At 42.6% G+C, this 13,801-nt stretch overlaps 1 protein-coding gene across 1 annotated transcript; it reads right to left on the bottom strand.

Annotated features, from left to right (window-relative positions):
* Positions 1 to 11,989: 11,989 nt before the first annotated feature.
* Positions 11,990 to 13,442, bottom strand: LOC148877228 (protein IRX15-LIKE-like). The gene has a single exon (XM_088983256.1). It carries the CDS (start codon positions 13,074 to 13,076, stop codon positions 12,138 to 12,140), a length of 939 nt encoding a protein of 312 aa, XP_088839382.1. The 5' UTR covers positions 13,077 to 13,442; the 3' UTR covers positions 11,990 to 12,137.
* Between the last annotated feature and the right edge of the window lie 359 nt (positions 13,443 to 13,801).

The following is a 13,801-nucleotide window of genomic DNA, read 5'->3' as shown; positions in this document are numbered from 1 at the left end:
CTATTTCTCTCACATTGTAATTGAGTCCTCCTCCCACACCTATTGGACCAATTTCCCATACTCCACTCCTTTGTAGATTTGGGTGTGAATTCATTCAAACAACTACAAATTGGTGAAACTACCACATTACAACTTTCGAACATCACACTTTTGCACTTACCATAAACATCACACTTCTGCACTTGCAATAAACATCACACTCTGTATTTGGGGCAGACCAATGAATAAACCAATTGCTTTTGGTTTTATTCCAATGATATTCTACCATTGAGAATTTGCATCTAAATTGAGTCCATCGAGGTATGCAGAGTACATATCCGACACCCCTATAAAGACAAACCTCTTTCTCTCTCTCTCAATTCTTGTCACCACACCACCCTCCTCTCTTTCCCTGTGTGCCACTTAGATCTTCCATTTGAGGGTCTCTACCATACAATCTACAGGTTTAAAGAGGGGACTATATTACAGTGCCCTTATTTTGATATTTTTCATAAATGTTATCCTATATTATTTTTATTGATATTAGGGGCAAAAAGTTGCCCTTAAAAGAGAGGTTTTAAGTTATTAAATACAAATGTAAATAGTGAAACTACAAGGATAATTTATAATTACAAACAAAATTTAATAAAGAAATTGGACTCAAAATGTCAACACAGGATTTGCTCTAAACTAAGGGTGTCAATGAACCGGGTTTGGGTTGGACCTGTCCAAATCAAAATCAGTTCGAATAGATTGGACAGGCCAATAAGGCATATTAAATTAGACTAGCCCAAACTTAATGGTCCAAAGTATGTATTGGATTGGATTGGACCTGGTCCATTTGTAATGGATTTATATTGGACTGAGTCACATTGAACCAATCTAAAGTCAAATCAATTTGAACAGTTTGGTGGTCCAAACATTAAATTGGACTGGTCCGGAATGGTCCAAGGTATTCATTGGATTGAATTGAACCTGATCCATCTATAATGGATTCATACTAAACCAGACCAGATTGAACCAATATTGAGTCCATTGACAACCCTACTTTGAATACTGGCATGTAAGTCAAGCTATACAACTGATGAAGGATGTACATGCCAGTGTTTTATGTAATGAAACCCACGCTTGTGGTTGGCCATGTGCCTTGATTCACACATTTGGTTTGGCAAATTCGGATTCAATCATCACAAAATGATGCTCACACACATCATCCTCACAGCCACTTGCAAGTTGTAATTGTATATTGGAAATATCTCTATATATTTTTAGGGAAAATTCCCAATTAGTACCCTATACTTTGGGCCTAGTGTCATATTGATTTCCGAACTTTAAAATGCGACAACTCATATCCGAACTTTTACAAAGTGTCAATTAGTACATACCGTTAACTAGTTGTTAAGCAGTCATTAAGTAGCATTTAAAAAAAACACAAATACCCTTTGAGTTTCATCTAATTTTCTTTATAAACCATCCAAACATTGACAAAAAATTAACAGTCCAAAATCCTTGCCTCTTCTATTCAATAAAGTTAGGGTCACCGGAATGCCCACTAAGACATGACCCCATCTTTCTTGAATAGAAGTAAGGATTTGGGGCTGTTAATTTTTTGTCAACTTTGGATGATTTATAAAGAAAATTAGATGACACTGAAAAGACATTTATGTCTTTTTCAAATACCACTTAACTGCTTAACAACTAGTTAATAGTAGGTACTAGATTGAGATATTTTGAAAGTTGGGATATTAAATTATCTCATTTTAAAGTTCTGAAGCCAAACTGATACTAGACCCAAATTATAGGGTACTAATTGAAAATTTTCCCATATTTTTATTCATGAAGAGATATTCTCAATGCACAGTTGTAATTCGCTGTGACTAGGGGTGAACACCATTTTGTAAAGGCTGAATCGGATCTCTGCTTTGACAGCATATTCCGACACCTGTAGGCATTCAAGTAGGGCAATTTTCGGTTGAATATTTGTTAAAATTTCAATGGCTCAAACAAGAAAAACTAACCCGAAATGGTGTAAAATCTTCAAAATCAGGTAATGATATCAGTGGATCAGGTTTGACACCTACGGTTTTAGTCACAATCTATATATATATACGAGAGAGATGTACCAAGGCTGCTCCATTTAACATTCGTGGAGGCTTCAAGTTCTAGCTTAGTTCAAAGTCCTTCAAAAAGTTAAATGATTGGGTGATGAATCCTGACCAATAAATCCATGGGCAAGATACAGTTTATAGGGGGGCTGTAATGTATTTATATAATGATTTTGTTGCTATGACACATCCGGTTTATTTGTCCTTTCACTAGAATGTGCACATTTTATGAAAAGTGGAATGTGCCCAAATCATTACTCTTAAATAATTGCAAGGGTTACTGAATCTCTTTCATATTTGTATTGAAGGAAATGTTAAATAATTGCAAGGGTTATCTGAATCTCTTTCATATTTGTATTGAAGGAAATGTGCAGAAGATTATTTATTTCTTGTTGGACCCCACACTGATATCTCTTGGCGAATTCATACAGTAATCCTCCATTGCAGGGAGCTTTTGCTCATTCCATCATTCTAACATCTCCTACACTGAATGAATTAGCGTAAGGGTTTCTTTCAAAGACAAAATCTCATCCCAATCTTGCACTGTCAGTTGGGTTGAACGGATAATGCTTAAGTACCTCTTTTAAGATTAATTAAGAAGTCAAGTTCTACTTCTGCCTTCAAAAACAGGCAAAAGAATTAATACAACTGTTTGAATGGATAGTTAACCAGCCAGTGAGATCTATGTGACGTCATTTGACCTTGCATCTCTCCATGTTCATAATGCATCTCTCCAATTTCACATGATAAAATAAAATCACTACAAGGATTTCAATTCATTTTAGGGAAAATTCTTGATTAGTACCTTTGTCGGCTTTGGTTATAGTAACAATTTGGTCTTTAAACTTTAAAATGCAATAGTTCAGTACTCAAATATTTATAACGTGACAATCCGGTATCTATTATTAAGCAATTTGTTAATCAGTTGTTGAATGGCATTTGAAAAGATACAAATGCCCTTCGAGTGTTATATATATTTTCTCAATCAACCATCCAAACGTTGATAAAAAATGAGCAATTACAAATCATTTCCTCTTCTATTCAATAAAGTCAGTCACCAAAATTCTCACTAAGATGTGATCCAAACTTTCTTGAATAGAAGAAACAAGGGTTTGGGACTGTTTATTTTTTATCAATGTTTGAATGGTTGATAAAGAGAATCAGATGACACTCAAAGGGTATTTATGTTTTTTTAAATGTCACTTAACAGCTTGTTAATAGATTGATTAAGAACAGGTACTGAATTAGCACATTATGAAAATTTGAATACCAAATTATCACATTTTAAAATTTGGGGATCAAAATGTCACTAAACCCAAAATGCAGGGTATTAATGAAAATTTTCCCTTCATTTTATTCCTGTCTCGGTTTCCACTTAATATTATTTCACACGTGAATAGGGGCAAAGGATTAGAAGATTTTATTTTTTTTTTATAAAATTTGGCACGAGTCCCTATAACAAAATTACTGTAATCCCCCTAGGGCCCCTGCTTCTTTGCCACTTCCCAGGAAAAATTATGTGAAACCTCTCTACAGTTAACATTAATGATAATGTCCAAGACTCCAAAACTTAGGCTTCCAAAAGAGATAATGTCCAAAGATACCTCCAAGAAACATCCTGTCAGATATATTTCATTAGATGACAAAACAGGAGAATGGAAATTTACAATTTTACCATCATACACAGTATTCTCTTTGGACATACATGTCTTAAATTTTTAATATACTCAAAAAAATTACAAAAAAGAAAACAAAGTACCACTGAATCGACTCTACAGATGATGCCTGAGGGACCTGTTTTAGTGATAAATTATTGATACTATGATACCATGATATATCAATGCTAAGTGGCGGTGCACTAAATAAATTGTCACGATAAAAGTTTGGGATTTGATTAACTATCAAGAAACTCAGTTTCATACTTAGAATGTGTATCATTGCGTCTTTATTTATTTATTTTATTATTATTATTATTATTATTATTATTATTATTATTATTATTATTATTATTATTATTATTATTATTGTATGACAGTGGATTTATATAAAAATACATTAATCTAAGTTGATCCGGTATGAATCCATGTCAAACCGAATTAATTCAGATAAACTATTCATTTAATTAGAGATATTTGCATCAACTTAGTAATATAACATTTAAATAATGGGTAAAATGGGTAAAGAAAACATTTAAAAAAAATTAAAATGTGGAAAATTTAAAAACATTGTAAATAAGGATTTCATACCTACATGAGGACCCATTAACACATTCATCAGGCCCATTCTGGGGAAGATCCATACTTTCTCTCTCCTCCCCAATTTCACATATCATTTTCCTTGAACTTTCAGAGAAAACCATCTCACCACACTTCGTGGGCTTACATTATTAATTCTTTATAATATGTGAGTGTAATTTGAATAAGCTTATCAACAAAAATACACCAAACAGTACAACATTTCGGGGAAAGAGAAGAGAGAGGTGGTCAAAACGTGAGCGGTATTTTATCATATTAAGAATAAATAAGGTGACTTGAAGTGGATTAAACCGATTTTTGTCATTAAACCATTAAAAAAACAGACAATGAGACAAGTATATGATTTACAAAATTTCTACAATATTGAATGCAGGTAGCAAAAACTTTAACCAATCACAACCCCTCCCCTCCCCTTGAATTTTGATGAATACCACCCAGCTCGTCACACTTGGCGCCTCACATGCACATCCTACCATGATACATTGGGAACTGATGGTGTGTGATATGAAAGTTCCTACATGGATGATGATCTGGACCTTAGTCATGTAGTGAGTTGGACCAAGCTGCAAGATAGAGGATTAGAGCACCTGGGGCGATTAACCCAGTGAGGTCGCTCCGATGCTTAAGTCAGTATATTGTGTTGTAGTTGCAAGTTAGAATCTGAGTGCTAGAAAGCTTGGGTGCAAGTAATCGCGTGTACCTGGACCATGGAGAGGTTAACGCCTTTATATAACCGAGTTATTGTGGGTTTCCCGAAACAATTCTAAGATCTGTGGCCTGAATAGGCGAGATCCGTTTCTGCTTTAGTCAGGGAGTAACGTATCAGTCAATGAACTTCATTATCGTCGCCCGATTCAGATGGGGAGAAGGTAAGGCTTGTCGTTATGCGATATGATCCCACAATATCTGAAGTCTGTTGGGAAGATACTAGGATTTATTACGTGTCACTTCAGTTCCTAGGCCCCAAACACAATTAGTAGCCGAGGTGGCATTATGCCGTGATGAGCTGTTGTCGAAGTGACTTTACGCCAAAGCAACTTTACGCCGAGCTTCGCATAGTGCTGACTAGGCTCCCCTTGCTGAGTTGTCATCTTACATGCACATTGCATCCATGTGACTTTTATTTACTAGGTCGTGCCAAATTACTCCTCATCAATTGTCCCCCCTCCTCGTGGCAAGGGTCCTAACCCGACGTGGGGAGTTCACAATGAGCTTAGGTGGATTTGGCACGAAATCTAGGTGATGTGAAGGGGGAGCTACTGGTCGGACCCGTTCAACCGTTCAGTTCAACCAGGAAGTAACCCAGATTGCGTACCCAGTAAGTGTGGATGTCAAAACACGCGCTAAATCGATTTCAACCACGAGGGGCATGCAACCGGTTTCCCTAGGAGCCGTCGGATCGTGTTGTTCTTGACTGTTGATTCCCGAATATACTGGTTATAAATAGGGGCCAAAGGGTCCATTTTCTTTGCCACAAGTCCACAGATTCGCAATCTTTGAGGTCACGCTCAAGTCTTCCAGTTCGGTATCAACCTTTTCTGGGTTCGAGGTCGCCTTCTTTTCTTCAGTCTTCCTCTTGGTGAGTCCACCTTCCTTTGCTCTTTCCTTTTGATTCTATTGTCCTTTAATATGTCTAGCCTTAGCTTATATAGTCTTTTAGACAGGAGCGACGAGTCTGTTGGGGCCAAAGTGGGTACCTCAGCTCAAACCGTGGATCCTCATCCTACCGAGGTGGTCACTTCAGGACAGGATGTGGTCCTCAGTCCGCCCGAGGTGAACTCACCTCGGAAAGAGCGAGAGGCCTCTAATAAATCAGCTTCCACCTCACACCGAGGTCGAATGCCAGACAACTTTGGCCCGTCAATAATGATGGCGGGCAGGCTCTTAGCCTTTGTAGCCCGGTACAGACTTCCTAACGACCTTGCATATAGCAACCCCTTAGGCAACTTTCCTTGGGATCATGATCACAATGAGATCGTGATCTTCGAGGAGTAGCTCGTAGCCAATCTATGTCTTCCACTTCACCCTCTTATAATTGAGATCGTTAAATTATTTAACATTACCATAGACCAGCTACACTCGAATTCTATCTGTAATATCGTAAGGACTATTTCTCTTTTTCATGAGTACAATCGCCCCCTTGACCTCAACGTTTTCTATTCGGTCCTTTCCATTAAGAAAAACCAGTCTTGCATTCTGCCCGAGCACAGGCAAACTTATTAGTTGTCACCTCGTCCTGGATACAAATTGTTGTAGGAGCTCCCTAATAAGGTTCCGGCCTGGAAGAGGTGTTACTTCGTGACCAATGAGAAGCTCATGCAGGTCGACCTAAGTCCTCCTGGTAGGTTGCTATTTTCTGTACTTTTTCTATTACTTTGGTACTATATCTAACTTAGCTCATTTTTATCACAGCTGCCATGGACGACATCCCTGCTGATGAGCTCTTCGGGAGCATGAAGAAAGGGAAGAAAAAGAAGAGAGCCTCCAAAAAGGCTCGCGTCGAAAGTGAAGCAACCACAACTAAGGCTACCGTTCCTGAGCCTGATCACGCACCAACTGCCGAGAAGCCTCCCATAATCGATCTGGTCGAGGAGGACTCAGGCAAGGCCACCCCACCCCGCATGCCCGAGGAGGCTACGTCTTTATAGCCCGTCCCTGCAACCGCCACTTCTTTGGGCAGCGATGCTCCAGTTTGGAGCATTTTGACTCCAAAGTTTGCCCTTCTCAAGAGCAAGGATGCGGCGTTCACTGAGGAGGTCGCTCATTGGGCCGACTTGCCAGTTGCTCAGCTCGAGGCCTAAGTGGCCACACATTGTATGGTGGTACATTCTTGAACTTGTCATTCAAATTGTCTTGTACTTAGATTTTTTGTATACTAATACTCGTTTTCTTCTCTTGGCAAGTGAACTCCTCCATCTACGCCTTGGCTTATCAGTTTAAGGTGAACCTGAAGCAGGCTCTCGAAATTGAGAAGTCTTTCTGAAATGCCCACGCCGAACTAAACTTAGCTCACAACGAAATCAACCAACTGAAGAATGACACGCGAGCTAAGAAGGAGATGCTAACTCTGCTGATATTAGAGAAGAAGGAGCTCGAGGAGCGTGAAACGACATTGAAGAGGGAGGTCGAGAACCTCAAGGCCCACGTGAAGGAACAACCCGAACTACTACTTCAGGCGATGGAGGAGGCCAAGGTTAACGCAGTTGAGGAGTACAAGTCCTCAGTGGAGCTTCGGGAAAGGTTGGTCGAGGCAGAGATAGCGGGTTACCGCAAGGGGTTCAAACTCAATAGGTGGTTGACCCAACGTGAATTTCCCCACCTCGACCTCAGTGCCATAATCACGTCGAAAATCACCAAGGAGATGGCCATCGAAGCTGCCAAAGATCTGAACTCCGAAGCGGAGAGTGATGACGACCTGCTTGACAAGGAAGAGGAGACCAGTGTTGGTGAGGACCATATGGAGACAGATCCTCCTGTCGAAGTCTCCAACAAGGATGAAGAGCCCTGAACAGATTGAAGTCTCTTTTCTTGGACCCCCCTCTTTTTGTAATGCTTAATGTTCTGAGCCTCTGAGCTCAGTCAATTGTAATCTTTCTTTTCTTTTCTTTTTCATACTTGAAGTTCTATCAATGAAATACAAGTGTTTTGCAATCTTTGTGTGCAAATTTTTCTAAGTATAGATTACTCCCGGCGAGCTTGACACTAGTAGGAATAATCTAATTGTCATTGTATGCCAGGGCAAAGAGACATTGTAGGGTACATACCCGACCTGTCTATGCCTGGGTCACTTTGCTTTGCCCATGCTAAAGCGATTGGACTTTAAGCTGCCTGTGCCGAGGTCTGTTATCAGCTTGGCACCATAGCCCTTAAGCTTCTAGGAGCGACTTATGGTCCTTTCTCCATCTCGTCATCTATTTGATCAGTTTGGTGATTTCATGAGTGACTTGTACTTGGAGTTGTGGATTCATACATAGTATCTTCTTAAGTTGTCGATGTTCCATTCTCAAGGTACCAGCTCCCCTTCCAAAGTCTCGAGCTCAGGCGTGCCTTCTCCATACACCCATCTTATACGGTACGGACCTTCCCAGTTCGGTCCGAGCTTACCCACACCGGGCTCAAGTACCATAACTTTCCGTAGGACTAGATCGCCAACACGAAATTGCCACTTCTTGACCTGGGCGTTATAGTACCGAGCTACTTTCTACTGGTATGCCATAGTCCGGATGTAGGCCAAGTCTCGTATCTCTTTTACAAGGTCCAAGTTGGTACAAAGCTCGTCATTATTTGTTTCCTCATCATAAGCCTCAAGTCGCAACGTGGGCACTTCGATTTCTGCCGGGATCACTGTTATGTGCCATATGTGAGGTTAAAGGGGGTCTCACCCGTCGTTTTCTTGATGGTAATCCGGTATGCCCAAAGAACACTGGGTAGCTCGTCCACCCACAATCCTTTAGCTCGTGCAAGACGAGATTTCAGCCTGCGAAGGATGGCTCTGTTCGTTACTTCGGCTTGCCCGTTTGCTTGTGGATGTGCTACCGAGGTGAAGTTCTGTTGAATCCCCATCTCAATGCACTAGTTCTGGAATTTAATATCTTCAAATTTCTTCCCGTTATCCAAAATCAAGATTTTGGGGAGTCCGAAATGACATATGATGTTTTTCCAAAAGAAATTTTGCACGTTCCGAACTATAATGCTTACTAGCAGTTCGGCTTCCACCCACTTCGTGAAGTAGTCTACCGACACGACTAAGAACTTCCTCTGTCCGATTGCCGGTGGAAATGGACCTAGAATGTCGATTCCCCACTACAAAAAGGGCCACAGGCTAGTAAGATACTTTAAGTCGGTAGTAGGTTGATGGAGGATGTTATCATGCCTCTAACATCTGTCGCATTTCTTGACGAGTTCGAGTGTGTCTGCTTTCATTGTGGGCCAATAGTAGCCCTACCTTAATGCCTTTTGGGCAAAGACCCTACCCCTCAGGTCTCCTCCGCATAAACCTTCATGGATATCATGAAGTACAAGTTCAACTTCTATGGGTCGCAGACAACGTAGGTAGGGGAGCATGAATGATCTCCTATACAGCCATCCGTTTATAAGGACGTACTTGGCCGATTATCACTCTACCCTCTGAGCTACATCACGTTCTGCAGGTAGGGTCCCATGGAGCAGATAATCAACGAGTGGGTTAATCCATCTTGGTTCCACTCGCAACACGGGAGCGGCCTCTTCTGCCCCCCTGAGAATGCTAGGCCGAGGTAGGTCCTCTATGTACACAGTCCGCATAATGTTGTCACTCGTACTTGATAGTCGTGATAGGGCATCGACCTCGACATTCTCGGACCTTGGGATTTGTCTGATAAAGCAGTAATGGAAGCTCGGTAGGATCTCTCTGACTCTGGTTAAGTAGGCTGCCATGGTCGAGTCACGAGCTTCGTAGTCGCCATTGAATTGGTCAACTACTAGTTGAGAGTCACTACAGACGATGAGGTGCCTCGCTTTCATCTCCTTTGCTTAGTTGAGCCTGACAATTAGTGCCCCATACTCTGCCTCGTTGTTCGATGCCTCAAATCCGAATCGAAGAGCATACTCCAACTTCACTTCGCTCGGGCCGTACAGTATCAGTCCCGCTCCGATTCCTCATTGGTTAGATGAGCCATCGACATGGAGGATCCAGGGCTCCTCCTCCTCGTCGTAGCACGGGAGAAGGCCATCGAGCTCAAAAGGGCAGGCGTTGTTCTTGTGGCCACTGAGCTCACTTCCTCTCTTTCCCAACCTTGGTCAGTCAGATGGTTGGGCTTTTGCTGCTGGATCTTATCTTGCTGATGAATGGCGAGTCCTGTGACGTCACCACTGCTGCTTCTTCGGTGGAGCGACATTTGTATTGTCGGCCTCCATGTTGTTAGGCACTTCGATCTTATTTCGAATAATGGGGCGAGCTGGTTCGGAGATTCTTCTTGTCGCCTCTTCCTCGTCATGTGTTCGATGCTGGCTGTGTGGGGAACTGAGGGGTCTCTCCTAGAGCCCACACCTCGGACCTCGGATCGGTGCTCCACCTGGGAAATTTACCGGCTACGCCTCTCGGACTGGCTTGGTTCGGGTTTATTCCTCGGGCTTTTTCTTCAAGAGGTAGGGGGTACGTCCGTCGCGTACAACATCCTGGGGCGGGTTACATACCGAATTGGGGGCCAATACTTGTGAAGTTCTCTCCCTGCGAGGTGGGGACTGGCACTGGTTGTTTGTTGGCTGGTTTGGTTACAGTGGTGGGAACAGCTGCTGATACTACTAATAAAAGTAATATTGCTGGAATTGATGAATTTGATGCATTTGAATCTGCATCGTTCAGACACTCTGGATGTGGTCGCTGAATTGGGAGTGTCCAATCCTAGGGAGAATCACGGAAGGCTCCGAGAATGTGGTGCTCACCTGTGGGTGCGGGACACACCTATTGGGCAACGTGGGGTGCAGGCAGTGATAGGACTCTAGGTATGGTCAGAGGAATGGTGAACTGGCCGATTGTCACCGAGGGTCCTTGGGGAGCGACTATCTACTGCTCTTGCCCCCCTGTGATGTCCATGTTACCCTTACCGTTGTCGCTAGAAGATGCCATTGAGGTTGAGATTGAGTTTGAAATTGTAAAGAGATTGGGATGACCTTTCGATCATTTTCCACAAACGGCGCCAATTGATGGTGCGCGATCTAAAAGCTCCTAGCTGGAGGATGATCTAGACCTTAGTCGTTTGGCGAGCTGGACCAAGATGCAAGACAAAGGATTAGAGCACCAGGGACGATTAACTCGGTGTGGTCGCTCCGATGCTTAAGTTAGTATACTGTGTTGTGGTTGCGAGCTAGAATCCGAGTGCTAGAGAGCTTGGATGCAAGTTATCGCACGTACCTGGACCATGGAGGGATTAATACCTTTATATAGCCGAGTTATTACGGGTTTCCCAGAACAGTTTCTACGGCCTAAATAGGCAAGATTCGTTCTCACTTTAATCGGGGAGTAACGTATCAATCAATGAACTTCATTATCGCCGCCCAATTCGGATGGGGAGAAGATAAGACTTGTCGTTATGCAGTATGATCCTGCAATATCCGAAATCTACTAAAAAGATACTGGGATTTATTCATATCACTTTGATTCCTAAGCCCCGAACTTGATTAGCGGTGGAAGTGGCATTAAGCCGCATTTAACTATTGCGGAAGTGACTTTACGCCAAGCTCCGCATAATATTGACTAGGCTCTCTTTGAGTTGTCATCCTATGTATATATTGTGTCCATGTGAATTTTATTTACCGGTCGTGTTAAATTAATCCTCATCATAATACATCCCGTACTTGATTATTTATTATTCACGGGAGATGTTCCCATCATGCACGGTGAATACGCTTGTGAGGCGCCCATTTGTGAGGAGCCTTCACCCCACAAACAAGGGACAAGACCTCATCCCAAAATCTTAATAGAACTTTCATCCAGCAATTCGCACACGCTCCAGGCTCCACCTTCTCCTGGATGTGGGAATTGAGAATTAAACACTTTACCACGTGACCATTAAAGTGCATCTATGCTAAAACAAAAGAAAATTAAAGAATAGAATCTCTCTCTTTCTCTCTCTCTCAACTTTTAATCCTCCCTACAGCACCGACACTCTGTTTAACCAAAATTTCACATTTCTTCATTTTCTTTAAGTGTATGAAGATACACTGTTTTCACAATTTAACAAAATATAATGGAAAAATATTACAAAACATAAACAGAGACATAAGAAATTAATCCCAGAATCATCGACTCACGATGCTTCTACGATGATGATGCCGACGGTAACGATGTGGTGCGATTACGACAGAATTGGAACGTCTTTGCATCCATCCTTTCTAGTACGAAATGCCCAAGCAAGTCCTTCGACTCCACCAGGTTCTCCTTGCACAGGAACTCATCGCTGCAAACTCTTTCCACCTCTCTGTTGAAGTCATGGACAAACACATGTGTCTTCCTATCTCCGCTTCTCTTGCTCCTCGCCAGCACTCCCGATGTGAAGATCGCCGACATGCGGCCCGGCGCCGACGGGTAATAGCCACGCGGTCCGTCCACCAGTATCACATCCCAAGCAACCTCGTACAGGTGATTCGGGAGGTCGTTGATCCCCAGCTTACAGTCGGAGAAGAGTAGGTTCTGTACGGGTCGGCATTCGTTGTGGAGCTGCTCCCGCGCAGACGCGATGAGATCTTTCATTTGGCTCACCTTGGTTGTGTACTGAACGTCGTACGCTTCCATGTCGGTGTGTTTTTCTTCGAATTTCGCAATGTAGTACTCGCTCTCGTCGAGGAAGACCGTCCGCCCGTAGTGATTCAGAGCCTTCCACAAAAGGGTCTCGGGGGTGAGGCCGAATACGAGAAAATTGCAAGGAGAGGGGCAGCGCTGGAGGACGTCGGTGATCATTTTGAGCTCCGCATCTGACATCCGGCCGGTGACGTTAGAGATGGAGGCGTAGTGGAGGAGGGCATCGGCAACGCTCTTGGGCAACCGCGAATGACCCGAGACAGAAGAGGAGGAGGTTACAGAGGTGGTTGCGGCCGTTGATTTTGCAGAATCTCTAGTGTTGAAGAGAGTAAGAAGGAAGGCGAAAGTGAAGAAAGTAACAAAGGCGAGAAGCCAAACTCGATGGGGCACTCCTTGCTTGTGAACGGAGGGGTGGATGAGAATCACCTTGGTATTGTTGTTGTTGCTGCTGCTCTTCATGACTTGGTACTAGAGAGAGGAGAGATCTGGAATCTGAAAGAGGGAATAGAACAAAATTGCAATGGGATAGAATAGAGAGAGAGAGAGAGAGAGATGGATTAGCTAGACCGGATTGCAGAAGTAAAGAAGAGTGTCGAGTCCAAAGAGGGGTTTGATTGGAATCATATTTAGAGGGTACGTGGTTGTGACGGGAGGAGTGAGGGGGACGGGATATCTCGTGACATGTAATAAACTTAAATTAAATAAATAATGAGAATAGGGTGGGCTCAGAGAGAGATTCAAGAGAGGTATGGTGCAAGAGACCGAGACGCGACCTACTAACTGTACACCAGCGAGGTGTCATTGTTCCTTCAATTTTGCTTGCTTTTGTTTCAACAAGTGTTGGTGTTGTCCTCTTTTTTTTTTATTACTCATGCTTACCGGGAAACTTTATTGGCGTAAACAAATCCATGGTCAAGGTTGAGACAGGGTGTGGCGTGTCTAGTGGGTCCAGGGCCTATCGTCCATGGTCAAGATGAAATTTTAGAAACCCCCCGGGCCCGGCCGGCCGGCCCCCCGAAAAATAAGTAAAAGAAAAATGCAATTTAATTATACCATTTTATCGCTGATGATCTCAAAACCAAATAGGAAACGAGTAAAGATTGCTCGATAGACCCTTCTTTAAGGGAAGGAAACCAGTCCACCAACACACACTTGTAGTACTGATTGAATTGAAAATATGAAGA

The sequence above is a fragment of the Nelumbo lutea genome, chromosome 1, assembly GCF_056320005.1.
Source record: "Nelumbo lutea isolate HS-2025 chromosome 1, American lotus-T2T, whole genome shotgun sequence".
In the NCBI taxonomy this organism is placed as follows: domain Eukaryota; kingdom Viridiplantae; phylum Streptophyta; class Magnoliopsida; order Proteales; family Nelumbonaceae; genus Nelumbo; species Nelumbo lutea.
This window is presented reverse-complemented; position numbering and strand designations above follow the sequence as displayed.